This window comes from Triticum dicoccoides, chromosome 3A (genome assembly GCF_002162155.2).
Source record: "Triticum dicoccoides isolate Atlit2015 ecotype Zavitan chromosome 3A, WEW_v2.0, whole genome shotgun sequence".
NCBI lineage: Eukaryota > Viridiplantae > Streptophyta > Magnoliopsida > Poales > Poaceae > Triticum > Triticum dicoccoides.
Genome location: NC_041384.1, coordinates 720,272,406 through 720,286,559, shown reverse-complemented (window position 1 = coordinate 720,286,559; position 14,154 = coordinate 720,272,406). Strand labels below are relative to the sequence as shown.

At 42.0% G+C, this 14,154-nt stretch overlaps 1 protein-coding gene and 1 long non-coding RNA gene across 7 annotated transcripts; one reads left to right on the top strand and one right to left on the bottom strand.

Annotated features, from left to right (window-relative positions):
- Positions 1 to 4,374: 4,374 nt before the first annotated feature.
- LOC119273463 lies at positions 4,375 to 7,492 on the bottom strand. 6 transcript variants are annotated; one of them, XR_005134867.1, is made up of 8 exons: positions 7,355 to 7,492; positions 7,133 to 7,222; positions 6,849 to 7,005; positions 6,363 to 6,691; positions 6,154 to 6,248; positions 5,306 to 5,378; positions 5,153 to 5,182; positions 4,375 to 4,659 (listed from the first exon to the last, which is right to left on the bottom strand). It is a non-coding gene; the product is annotated as an uncharacterized LOC119273463 (long non-coding RNA). The 6 variants fall into 6 exon arrangements; XR_005134862.1 differs by lacking the exon at positions 5,153 to 5,182; XR_005134864.1 differs by lacking the exon at positions 5,153 to 5,182 and having other exon boundaries at positions 6,849 to 6,994.
- A 2,921-nt stretch (positions 7,493 to 10,413) lies between these two features.
- Positions 10,414 to 11,971, top strand: LOC119270471. The gene is made up of 2 exons (XM_037552478.1): positions 10,414 to 10,588; positions 10,678 to 11,971. The coding sequence occupies exon 2, from the start codon at positions 10,714 to 10,716 to the stop codon at positions 11,806 to 11,808; it is 1,095 nt and encodes a 364-aa protein (XP_037408375.1). The 5' UTR covers positions 10,414 to 10,588; positions 10,678 to 10,713; the 3' UTR covers positions 11,809 to 11,971.
- The last annotated feature ends 2,183 nt before the right edge of the window (positions 11,972 to 14,154 follow it).

Sequence of the window (14,154 nt, the reverse complement as noted above, 5' to 3'; positions counted from 1 at the left end):
CATCCCCGACTCCGCGCTCGCCGTCCAGACGCTCACCGGTCCCCAACATCTCCACCGGATTTTTTTGTTGAGTAAATATTTCCCATCAGATTTTCTTTTGAGAACTTACTAGTAAGCATGCACGTGCAACGCACATCTCAAACGTAAAACAGATGAATTCACATAATATAAAAAAATAAATGTTTTTAAAAATATAAATCAAATGGATACACAATGTTAGATGTCGCTCAAATTGTATTTTCAAAAGCAAGACACAATAGTGGTTATGTTGCTGCATAGAGTAGTAGCAGGAAAATATTCTCATTTAAATAAAATCAGCAATTATTTATTAATGCAGTAATATAGGCATGTAGTATAGTCTTCTCTTCGAGTGTAGCCAGGAAAAAAAAGTATAAACTGCCTTATGGTGCAATTATATTGTTCAAGATGCTTAATTCTTGAATCTTATTTTATTCTACTAATCTGCATAGCAAAATATATATTTGTACTAATTTGGATCAAATTATATATATTTTTTGGTTGTGTGGACTGCCAAAATTATATAGCTACCTACGATGGATAATAGGAAATAGAAGATGATATGTGACTAAAACGACTTCTATATAAAATAAAGATGATTTACAAGAACTAATTGAAATGCAAAAGGGATAAAAGAAATCCAATAATTATCATGATAGAAAATATTTATCCGGTTTTGTATGTGTTTATGCGTTGGCAACCATACTAACTTACAATGATGTAAGACGCTTTGTACGTATAGAAACTGAAATGAGTTATGAAGAAAAATAAAGATGAAAGGAAAAGTATTCTAGGGTATTTGTCAAGCTTAACCTTATCAAGCTTTTAGGTCAGCTTCTAAATTACAAAAAAAATGATGAATCCTCAAATAAGAAAGAGCCAACAATTTGCAACATGCTACAAAACTGGTGAAGATAGAAAGCATTCATCCTCTTTTTCCTTGTTTTAAGGAGTAGCTTCAGCATACATTTGTAACTGTGTAATACCTGATCCGGAAAAAGTTGTTCATTATTATTATTGGAGGAAAGAGGCGCGCAGACAAAGAAAGAGAGGCGGTGCAAATAAGGCCTTAAATAGCATGTGACCCGTTTTAGATGTATAGAATTATGTAACTGAAATAGTAGTACATCTTCAATATCTTGCCTCCTACTGAATCTTACATAATTTACTGGATTGCTATGCAATTATGTTAAAGTGACGCGTGTAAAGTTTTCTCTAAGAATGAATCATATATTCTGATTTCCAACCTATCCTTGGAGATAGTGCCTAGGCAGGTGCAACCCACCTTAATTCCAGGTAAAGTAACGTCATACATAAAACACACACTAATCAAATAGCACAAATAAGGCAGTTTTAATCAAGGGGATGTCGTTACCTCTTAATACGGTCCAGTTTAATGCATATGGTGGTACGAAGTAAAGCCCAAGGAAGCCGACATGAACATGAGAAATAATCATGGGAAATAGACTCTGCATCTTGACTTCTTCAGTATCCCTCTTGATCCTACTTTGTAAGACAAGATTGCTGCATTCTTATGTACATGCCATATATAATTACACATTTTCAGTACAGCAGTCGGCAACCTAAGATAACTAGTAGACTGCCCGTGCGTTGCTACGGGCTTTTGAAATATTTTGCTGGTGTTATATAAAATTAATGCATATTAAATTTCACATGTAGACACAATATAGCACAAACACAATTGCATAATAATTGAAGTCCACTTCACTTACAATAATTGATAACAAAAATGCAAATTGATGATGTATACATATAGAAATAATTGAAGTCCACTTCACTTACAATAATTGATAACAAAAATGCAAATTGATGTTGTATACATATAGAGCAATGATCCAATTAAAAATCCATTACAAATTATTAAGATCTACTACTTAATGCGCTTAAGAAATTCTCGCCCAATGGAAAAGATTCTTTAGCTTCATTCGCACCATGTTTTAGAAAATATAATAAAAACTGCTCCTCAATTCATACTCATCCCACACAAGCAAAAAAATGTAGTTAGCACGAGTACTTCACATCCAAGGTCTTCAAACATTTAACAGACAATATGCATCGCGCAAAGCGGCTTAACCGGTTCTTTACTGTTCCACCAGAGCATAAAATGAAAACCAAAATAGCGAGGCACATCCTCGCAATTTCCAAAATTAATATTATATTATATAGTGATGACAAAAATAAATGTTTGTATTCCGAATTTGTTACCCGCCTATGCTCACTGGAATACCATACAGATATAAACGTTGTTATTCAGATATATCGGAATCCCAATCGGCTTGCTTTATTTCGAGTGCTTCTGTATGTATGGTACGGGCTACAATATGTATAAATGAATCAAACAAATGATTAAGTTCAGTCGTGTTTGCTTTATTTCGAGTGCTTCTTTATGTATGATATGAGCTATAGTGCATATAAATAAATCAAATAAACGATTAAGGCCATTTCCAAGGTTGAAATTCATTTCTCTTACATCCGGGCGTGTTTGAGCATCAAACAAACCCCTAACGGGCTATCCAAAATCCAACCATCTGGACAGTCCATCCACCCCCAAATCCAGCCCATGGGGGAGACATATGGTTGTCCGTACTATCTGTCATGTTATCTTAAACAGGCGGTCCAAAGTCCCAACAAAAAATTCCACCCCATGACGCACCCTTCCCTTTTCCTACAGGACCCTCCCTTCCTGCTTGATTTCTTGTTGTAGCAGGACATTTCTCACTGGAGCACTCTCCTTTAAAGGCAGATGACGCCCGCATCACCATCGCAATGACACATCTCTCCTTCGCACCGTACTTCCCCACGGACCGCTAATAAAGAGTCCACCACCAACCGCCCTACTCTCTGCCCTAATCCTCCCTTCCCGTGCTCACGCCGATCCCACCGCCAGCAAGGGGGGCGAGGCATGCGCCGCCCATGACACCCCCGAGCCAAGAAGGAGGATCCGACGTCTCCTGATCCATTGCCATGTTGTAACACAGAAATGAATGTCGTGTATTACGATGAAACAAAAATATGATATAGCTGTTGGCATGCAACTGATACACCACCATGTTCATTATTAACTCTTGAAACAACCCCCCAATGCATATACCCTTTCATCCTAACCAAAAAAATGTATGACTTAATGAAAAAATATGAACCGCTCACTCATGCAATTTGCTGCAATGACATCTCTAATTAAATGCACTTTGCCATATTTTCTAAGGTATGGAAATTATTTCGCTCAGACAGCCATAACTAAACATATCAACCCAAATAACCATCACCCACTCTTAAACCTCACTTTTATAATAAAATCCACTAACTCGTGTTCAAATTGAACCAGTAATCGACGCCGCCTTGGCAGGCCATCAACAAAGGACAAGGGCGGAAATGACCTTCCTATCTTAGTGCTAGTACCACCTGCTTATATACTGGACCCACCCTTCATGTCGGGCTCTACCACAATGGCGGCACATAAAATATATCAGAATAATGTACCACCATTTATGTTCTTCAAGCATGGCGGTGTGAGCTTTTCAGTGGAGCCAGACACGGTGATAAGGATACTAACAGCTTAATAGACGGGAAGGAACATAACCTCCAAGAGAGCGAGTAGACAATTCAACCTTGGTAACACACACATTTATTGAGACACTTCCTCTAAGTTGAATGGCTCCTTATCCACCTTCACCATGTAGGAAGGCTCTTCTTCTAGTAAAGTGGGCAGAGATCATGCGGCATGAAAAATTGGAAAACACACATTTGACAGTTCTGATTGCATTCACCAATCTTATCTGACTCTCATGTGGATCTGTGATTGCATTCACCTTATCTTCGACTCTAATGTGGTCTATGTTTTCGGTTTCACTTCCCTTGAGATGGACTCCACCTGTAGCTTACACATTATTCTCCGCTATAAGGTCCACTTTCTATTTAAGGATTTTTTAATAGGAATTTAAATCATCAGCACTTAGAGCTTTGGCATCACAAGATTCATATGGATTTCATTCCTATCAGTTTTGAAAATATAAATCAACAAGGTCAATGATATCACAGTAAAAGAAATGTGTTTGTCTATCCACACTTCATTGCACCCATATTGAAGGATACAACTGAACTGGAAAAAATAGTCGTGTGAGGCATAGGCTATCACTAATTAATTACATGCAAACAGAATTGCTGATAATATAATCTTGTTTCAGTGAATCCATATGGACATTTTTTTGTTAGGAAAACACAACTCATAAGATCTAAAAAAGGTTGCTATAGGGAAAGCGTAGAGAACTGGACATTAAGCAATGCAGCATCCTGGTATGCCTTGCCTTTTTTAGAATGACATACCTTGCCTTCATCCATTTCTTACATTGGAATACCTTGCCTTTGTCCGTTCCCATAATGCTTATCGAGACGGATGTGCCTACGCCCAGTTACTGTTATTGCATTACATCTTCACACCTCTAAAAATGCACAGTTATCCAGTACAAAGGAACAACAAAGAAATTGTAAAACTATTTGCTCTTGCGTCAGTGTAGCTCTGCCACAAGATCGGCTGACCTAGATGCAGTGGAGCACATGGTCGGATGAGCTGGACACAGTGGAGCTCGGTGACCAGCACGCAGGAGCTGGACTGCACAATTTCTGTTCATGAGCAATAAAAGAAATTACCCTTCCGAAAAACAATTTGGAAAATGTACAACCTTATCAGTTCAACAAGATTTCAGGTGCTAATCAATCAGATACACACAACAAACGAAACACACTTTTCCTTACTGTTGAGCATTTTGTTACAAATTCTTCAATTGAAACGCTAAGCAAGGTTGACTTTTACTCAATGTAAATCCTAAACAAGAACTTACATTTTTCTTATAACCATCAGAATATCGAAGAACAATTGGTTTAAGGAATATATATCCACAAATTAAAACAGAATCTAAGTTAATGGGTTCAAAACAGGAGGTACACCCAAAAGTAAGTGTAAATGGCCTTCACTTCAAAAACAGGAGGTACATCCAAAAAAGTGTAAATGGCTTTCAAACAAGTGCTTGCAAACACAAATATTCATAAAAAATCTTTTTTAGGAAAAAACATATTTAATCTACTAAATACGTGCAATGGTGCAAGGGGAACTTACTTTTTTATTTTCTTCTAAGGCCCTTATTTTCTTCAAATAAGATTCGTTTGGAAAAATTATCAGTGTACTATTTGGAATAGTCAATTTTATATATGAACAAACATCTGTGAGAAGGTCTGCAGAGGCTTCAAACAAAATTGCTGGATGTCTCACCTCCAAACAAACTTGATGGATGTCTCACCTCGAAACATACTTGGCTGATGTCCCACCTGTAACGTAGCTACATCTGTGCGCAGCCAAAGTAGGAACATTACGCAAAAGTATGAACATCAACCAAAAACTTGATGCGTTCTAGCTGACAGAACATTGCCTATTTGAATGCTCGGATGATAGCTGAACCGCCTTAATGTCTTCTACTTCAGACCATAGCATACAATTAGTGTTCTACAATTCTACTTCAGACCATAGCATAGATGTCACTTCTACTGCTCCCACGAAGTGGCACGAGATGATTGTGCCATTTCTCATTACTGGAATATAAGCTGACTAACTGCTATTGAGTAAGATATATGTAGCACGTAGCAAACACCCTATAATGTACATTCCTTCTTTATATCATCACACTACAAAAATATCAGTGCACAACAAATAGAAATCTATGTAAAATTGGATGGCGTCCACAACTATTCTTGTAACTTAACAATAAAGTATGTGACATATCAATGTTATATATTTTCTTCAAGCCCACAGAACATGTTGTATATTGTCCAAAATATTCCGTAGGGATATTTCCTATCTGAGAAGTGCTGAAAAACATCTTTGTTCTATTGAAATAACTACCAATGACATGAATCAAGAGGTCGTCAAAATTATGAATGAACGTCTCCGAAAATAAAATTTCATCGGATAGTACATCAGAAAATATTGCTTTCAAATATATATTGTGTTCTAGCTAGCATATGAATCTTCATGTTCATTAGGAGGTCACAAATCAGGGGTGAAAAATACATTGGATGAGAAAGGATGGTGCACGTTTTTTAAAAGCTAAAAAGATGTCTCACCATGTGTTGGATGCTTCAATGCAGTGCGGAACTTGCACGGGAGAAGAACATTACCAGCGGCTAGCCTCGATCTCGCTCGGCCATGTAGGACAAGTCTGAGCCAATGAACCACGTAAAGAATCAAGACGATGACGTTTCGGCCCAAACCAAAAACAGAGTGGGGGCAAAAGACTCATGGAGAAGATGTTGATACAACAGAAGTACAGAACCTCCATCCACGACTCCCTTTTCTCCCTGCTGTTCTCCAGCCTCCTGCACAACAATACGGAGAACAAACACCAGTCAAGACTAACAAACACGGTATATCAGAGTCGTGGACATTGGAGGGGAGGCGGCTAAAGGTATGCACGACTCAAACACGGATCTGCTGAAGCACGGGCGTGGGAGCGACAGGGCGGCGCCGCGATCCACGCCGTTGGAGCCTGGCATAGAGAGCATGTCGGGCACCATGAGGAGCGGCAGTGCCACTAACGCCATTAGCAACGCCACCAGGATCGCCATGGACGGCTTTCCCCGCCTCCCGACCCGCCCCGTCATCCTGTTTGCCATGTAGTTTATGAGCTAAAACAGAGCATTTACTAAACTGAGGTAAAAAGCATCGAGCATCATCAGCTATAAAACAAACTACATTTTCCTAATAATTAAGATGGCACAGGCATGAAATACCCATTGAACCAGTCATGAGAAATCTGAACCTTCGTCGGGTTGCCGTTGTGTAAATAGGAGGCATTTTTGTCTATGTAACCTTGAGAGCACAGCACCGAGCATGAGAAATCTGAACCTTCCTCAAGTTTCCTTTGTGTAAACAGGAAAATTGAAATCCTTTGCCACACATCTGAACCTTCAGAGAAGCTGCTATCAGGGTTACATAGAGGCAACAAAAACTACTCTCAAATTTCATTGATAGGCACAGATATTGGTCCTGAGAACAAAATAGACAGTCATGTTATTATTTGACAAAAGAATCTGGCATATTTACCTCAGTTTAATTAAGCTTCCAACGGAGACTAACAAATTATGTAGCCATCATTCCAAAAGCTTCGCCAGCATCAAAAGTTGGAGCACCCTGCTGAAAGGGATAAGGTAATCTTATCATGTCATTGTAGTAGAAGAAACATAGACGCTCATATTACTAAATAGCAAGGTTGGTGCAAATGGAATAAGCACAGCAATGAAAAACTGCAGCAGTGGTCGAGAATACCTAGCGCGGCAGTCGCCTGAGTACGGTGGCTTGCCATCTGGGCAGCCATTCTAAGGATGAAGGCGTTGGGCACAAACTTAAAAATGACTCCATGATAAGATAACATAAACCTGTTGCCTGAGGATGAAGCTATCTTACTTGGATTGCCCTATCTTCAAGTATCCCTGCAATGCAAGCTCACATAAAACACTCGAAATCTTTTGGTCAAAATCCTAGTTCACAAGTGCTCTGCATATAAAATAAGTGCTACAAACTTTACACAGTGATGTGAGGTTGGGTTGGATGAAGTCAACTATTTTGGGTAATCCACCTACTATACAGATTCGGTCTTTCCAAATCCTCTATCAAAAACTGCATAATTTTGACTTGGTCTCCAAACATAATGTGGAGATCAATCGCAAAAAAAAGGAGAGATACGTCCCATGCTTTCTACAGACTATCTATTTGCACTATTTTGATGTACGGTTTAAAAGTAGCAGTCCAATTTAGTTTCACAGTCCAAAAATTAATCTTTATGTGATTCTATGTACAGTAACCTTGTATGCGGACTTAGACCATGTTACTGTTTGAATTAAACTATGCGTTCAACATGAAAGTTGTAGATATCTTTAGTGGTGAGTAGAGCTAAAAGTGCATGGACAGACTCACTAAATATTAAAGAGACCAATTAAGCTAGTTTTCCCTAGGTTTTGAAACAGCTACACGCACTCTAACCTTCTGCAGGTTTGGCTCTTGTGCAGATTACATTTAGCTTTTATACTTAAAAAATATTAACAAATCAATATGTTAACCAATATCACCGTCAAATCATCAATGCCCTGCCTGAAGCTCCTATTGCAGTAGAAAAGGTCTACTGGAAACTGCTACTATCTTTGCTGATTTGAGGACACAACAAGTTACACTGGAAACTGCTACTATCTTTGCTGGTTTGATTATCAATGGGATTTCGTGATCATCATCTCGCTGATCAGACCAATACTATGCTAATGCTCTGCTAAATTAACCACTGGCTAAAAGGAGAAAATACAGTTTTTTTAGTCTAACAAACATGAAAATTCTCATAAGCATATACGTGTAACTATGACAAGCTAACATTATTTTTTGTGGCAAAATTGGACCAAGTATTACCTTCAATCATCCAGAAGAGGAACATTTGAATCTCCTTGAAAATTTACAATGGACAACCTGCAGCAAAGTGACGGGGTGAGGGTAATTGGGAGAGAGATGCAGAGTTGGGGCTCGGCCAGAGGAGGTTAGTCTCCATCGGAATGGCAAGAGTGCAGTAAGCAAATCAGGAGGCTTTGGGATGAAGAAAACTCACCCCTTTGCGGTCGGTCGGATGGGGCGGAGCTCGCGCTTGGTGAAGATGCGATCCCCGGCGGCGGCGACGGCGAGGAGGAGGCGGAGATGGCCGACTACAGAGGGCCGAATGGGATGTGCAGCTCGCTCCACCCAGGGAGGAAGGATATCTTCCTGGATCCATCCATCCATGCTTGCAGCTTAGACGACCGGCCGTGAGTGGATCTGCAGCCATGGTGGCTGGGGGAGAAGACCGCGGCCGCGGGCGCCCTCGCTTGGGAATGGAGGTGGAGGAGGAGGCATCGGCGGTGGCATAGGGCATGGATCGGCCGCGGCACGGGGATGGATCGGCCATGGAGGGGGCGTAGGGCTGGATCGGGCGTGCGAAGGTCTGGTTGGCGACGGAGACCGATCTGCTGCTCCATTAGGAGTAGAGACTCGTCGCTGGTACGTGCGGCCGCACGGTTTTTCTATCGCTGGTTAACCGTCGTAGGTTTTTTGTCACAGGTTTTCCTTCGAACGTCTATTGAGGGTCGCACGTGGAATGGTGCGGGTTCGGAACTCAGGAGCAGGTTTTTTCGGTTTGTGGTGGCTTAGTTAGAGGTGGGAGGAGGTACCAAAATAAACCGTGGAAGGTGGGACTAAAAAAAACCTGGAAGCGAGACTACCAACTGCTCCCTTAGGAGTAGAGATCCCAAATCTATAATTCTAGATTGCTTGAAGCCCCACGATTCTTATTTAATATGTAATGCACGTGCATCCACTGAACAGACACTTTGTCGGCGTGGGTGCTGCGAACGGAGCTGAAGTCAACGCAGATGCCGATGGTTACCGGAGGGCATGCCCTGGACGTGGATGGAGTCGTCGCAGTAGCGGCAGAAGAGCGCCTGGCCTCCAAACAGAAGACGATGGCGGCGATAGCACGTGTGTTTCCGAAGGAAGACGAAGCTCCTCGCGCTTCCCCCATCGTGGCTAGCGTGCATGATGGAGGCAAGCGGCTCGCGATTAGCTTCCTAATAGGATGGATGTGTCCGAGATAAGTTTTTTAATAGGATGGATTTGTCTGAGATTAGTTTCCTAATAGGATGGATGCACTCTGATTTAGTTTCCTAGAATAGGATGCATCCGTGATTATTAGTTTCCTAATTGCTCAGGCGTGGAGTTTCATATTTTTCTCCACGGTGAAGTACGGTCAGTCAATGTAAATTGCTAAGTGCACACAGAAAATAGTTTAGGTTAAGGCTAACCGTTAGATTGATTTTAGTGGGCCTAATCGTGCGGTGGTATTGGATCTGTGTATACTTTGTGGGGTGTGCTTAAAGAAGTTCTTGTTTGATTGTTTAATAATAGTATATATTTGTGTGAGATTAGTTTTCTAATAGGATGGATGCACTCTGATTTAGTTTTCTAGAATAGGATGAATCCGTGATTATTAGTTTCCTAATTGCTCAGGCGTGGAGTTTTATATTTTCCTCCACGGTGAATTACGGTCAGTCAATGTAAATTACTAAGTGCACACAGAAAATGGTTTAGGTTAAGGCTAACCGTTAGATTGATTTTAGTGGGCCTAATCGTGCGGTGATATTGGATCTGTGTATGCTTTGTGAGGTGTGCTTAAAAAAGCTCTTGTTTGATTGTTTAATAGTAGTATATATAGATTAAAAACAAATTCTACCGGATGAGTCCGAGTCTTGCAAAGAGCCCAATAAACAACCTTCAGGCCAAGGCCAACCCAGTGAAGCTCACGCGCGGCCTAGGGTTCTCAAATGTATAGAGGGACGCCACAACGCCGCAGCCCCCCCGACCCCAATCTCCCTCCCCCGCCGCCGCCAGCTGGGAGTCGGATTGGCGGGGAGGCGTTTCCCTGAGTCCAATCCGATGGCGGATTCCTTCGCGGGGGGAATTTTTGCCTGAGCCAATCTGACTCGAATTCAGGTACCATCTTCTTTCGCCTATTTATATGGTCCAGCCGGTCGTGATTTCTTACTCTACGGGCTCGATCACTTCGCCGGCTCGCAACACAGGACCGCCGGAGAGGAGGGGCATAGCAACTCGACGGCATGTCAAAGCGGCAGCTGACTCTTCAGCCGTGTTGCCACACAGCCAAGCGGCGGCGGCCGCCGCCGTCACAGCTGCAGCAGTTGCGACAGCATGTCTATCTCGTGGTGGATGACTGGGAAAGTGGATACAGCGTCCGCAAGATAGACATCGACGCCATGTACTCTGACGCCGGCGCCGACCTGGATGACGATGACGAGGCGGAGCCCCTACCAGATCCCCCTGTCGTGCGCTTCTACGGCCGCCACTGCCGCCTGTCGCACTTTGGCGCGTACGGCACGAGCATACTCGCCATTCTGGGCCCCAGCGATGCCACCCGCCCCATCCCCCTATTCGACACAAAAACGCTGGGGGTCAAACTCTGCTCCCTTCCAGACGGCAGCAGTCCCAAGCCCTTGTTCGCGTCTGTAGGTGGCGAGCATTACTTGATGCTGGGATCCTCCGTGTATGTGCTCGACGCCCTGCCACCCCGCAGAACTGAGCAAGGCAAGCAGTGCTCTTGGACCAAAAGTCACAAATTGGCTCCGTTCATGTCCGGTGAAGTTGTGTCCTTTGCAGTGCACCCCAACGACCGGTTGCTTTTCGTCTCCAAAGCAGCCAGAACCTTCGTCCTGGACACCAAGTGCCTCGCCTGGATGACCCCAGGCAACTGGGTAATGCCTTTCAAAGGCCAGGCCTACTTTGATGACAAGCTTGATGCCTGGGTAGGGCTCTGCCGCCACAATGGCGGAGTCGGCTACGTCTGCTCCTGCGAGGTGCCGCCAATGGCTGATTACACTTCAATGTCGACCATGCCAGCTTGGAAGCTCGGGGACCAGCTCTTCAATGCAGACGAAAGGCACCTAGGGGCCACCCTTCTCTACCTGGGCGGCATCAGTGACTACTGCCTGATCGAGTCTCGCCTGCACAAGGATCAGGAGCCTTTCGGACCCTGTGATGGGCCGCGCCGCCGTGTGCTGCACTTCACCAAGTTTAGTCTCAAGTATGATAAAAATGGAGAGCTCAGGACGACGCGGCGAACGGCGCGCTCCTACCAGATGACTGAAGGACATGAATTAAATGAGATATTCTTCACTCCTGTGGCTTTCTGGATGTAGCCAACTTATTTTTCTTGAACCATGTATTATGAGTCAAATGTTCTCTTCTGTTTTCTTTTTCAAGTTAAATTTGGTACTTTCCTGAGTTTGAAAGGTTTCAGATTCCAGTTGTAAATGTTATAATCTATGTTTGGAAGGTCAAATTATTGATTTGAAAGTTTCAGTATCCAGAAATAGTAGGTGTTCACTGCATACACACTGTTATTGACAGGCAAATTCTCTGCCTTTGTTTCCAATTTTCATTGTCTACACAGTACATGGCCTTGTCCAGATTTATAACAGGATATGAAGAATTAGCGCACATGCATCCACCTAAATGCAAACATGTTACAATATTACTTATAGCTCTATCGGTATGTCGGACTTCATCAGACATGTTCTATCTGTGTCAAGTGTTTGATTCTTTCTAATGTTAGACTGACATCGTCTTTCTCGAACTTACAATTTAGATAGCGAGTCCTTCGTAAATTCAGAATCACATGGACTGATTCTTCTGATGGATGTACTGTAAAGTGTAAACCCTGTGATGAATGACAATAGTAATATTTTCTTGCTGAGTTTGCATGTTCCTGTATTTCTTTACCATGCTCTGGTTTACTTGAGCCTTTGGCATACTAATGAACTATATATTGATATTTTTCAATCTTCATTGATTTTATTCATTGTGGTATTCCTGGGAAGGTCTGGATAATTGTTATGCTCTGTGTTGATGTTAGTAGGTATTATAAGTTTCGAAACATTCTGGCATTTCGCAATACTGACAATGTGGTAAGCATGTATAGTTAAGAGTGCAAATGCAGTAAGGCATATTCGATGAAACGTCTTATCTCCTTTCTTTTCATATTTGCTATGGCTACTGCTGTTAATGTGATGTCAATTGCATGCTGATATATCTTTGATGGTCCATGTCATTATATTGTTCAGTTCAATTTCAGTTGCAGGCGGTTGCTGTGATTGGAGCATCAAGCTGAGCATACATCCTTCAGGTTGGTGAGAGCATCAAACCTTGTCTCCATTGTGGCTTCTGACTGTTGGTTTCCAGTGTTGATCTGTCTGTTTGAAGCGTTTCTTGTCGTTTCTACTCAGTGCCATTCATTTGGTTTCATGTGCCCTCCTGCTTGATTGCTGCTACAGTTGGAAGAATACCCTTCATCCAAATTGTTTTACTTCCTCTGTTCCAAATTATAAGTATAATTTGGGATGGCGGTAGTACTTGTTTGTACTATCCAATTTGGGTGCATCCTGTATTCATATCAATCTACAAGATTGAGGTTCTTACAGTTTACATAATAAGTCATAACACCCGGCCAGCCTAGGCAATTTAATTAGGAATCCTGTTTGGTTCAAATATTTGAAAATTCTTCTGTTTGGTTCTTGTTACCTGTCATGGTATTAGGCTTCATCCATTCTGCCTTCTCCACTAGATTTGGCCCATCTGTTCGCATATCAATACTGGCATCTGAACTTCTGATGTCAACTTCTGGCAGCTGCTACAATGCTTCCTTCCTTTACTTCAATATGAGTTTTATTGATCGATCTTTGTCCAAGCAAGGAATACATCCGAATAGCCTTGCCAGTTTACAAGTCTAATTTTGTCAGCATTAAATGTAAGCATGAACACTGTAGACATGTGTACACATGCACTACGCCACCACTAATAAGCTGACCCAGCGAGTGAGATCCCTAGTGGCTCTTTAGTACAAATGCACTATGTGCACAAGATCTGACGTGCTAGTAAGCAGCTCTCTATTCTCACCGAGTAGGTCTCTTGCACTAATATCACAGTGACCACCAAGTTGGAACCCAACTATAACCATGTTCGCTCCAGCTTGAACCCTAAACTGCATACAAGAATAGACGCGCCGTATCATGAGTCGAATCTACAGCATACAATTTTTTTTGTGCCACATGGTTATCCGGTATCTAATTGGAACCATTGCATCAGTGTTTGTAATCCCTATTCTCTTTGCTTGGTGACTGTAGTCTGTATCTCTTTCTGCCTTAGAGTCGCAGCTAGAGGCTGCCACTGTGCTCTGTTCTCTATTCGTTCTTGGTCTATACAGGTATGCATCTTGAAATTTCAGTTCTGTTGTCTCATTTTTTCAACCTTGTTTTGTTGTGTGGACATGCAAAGATTTTCTTGTTGTGATGAGGTAGTAAATTTGGCTATAAGCTATGAGACTGATAGATTCTTGTAGCTTGAAATTTCCTGCACTAGGAAAAGTTTGGATGACTGCCAGAACATGATTCCTAGTTCATGCCTATGAGGTAGTTTCAGTAATGACCTGGATTTGCATTTGACAAGTTTTTTCCCGACGGGCTAAAATATAATCCATCTACAACAGA

What these genes read in the sequence shown, in the direction of transcription:
- LOC119270471 (XM_037552478.1), top strand. Translation starts at nt 10,714, where the DNA reads ATGTCAAAGCGGCAGCTGACTCTTCAGCCGTGTTGCCACACAGCCAAG.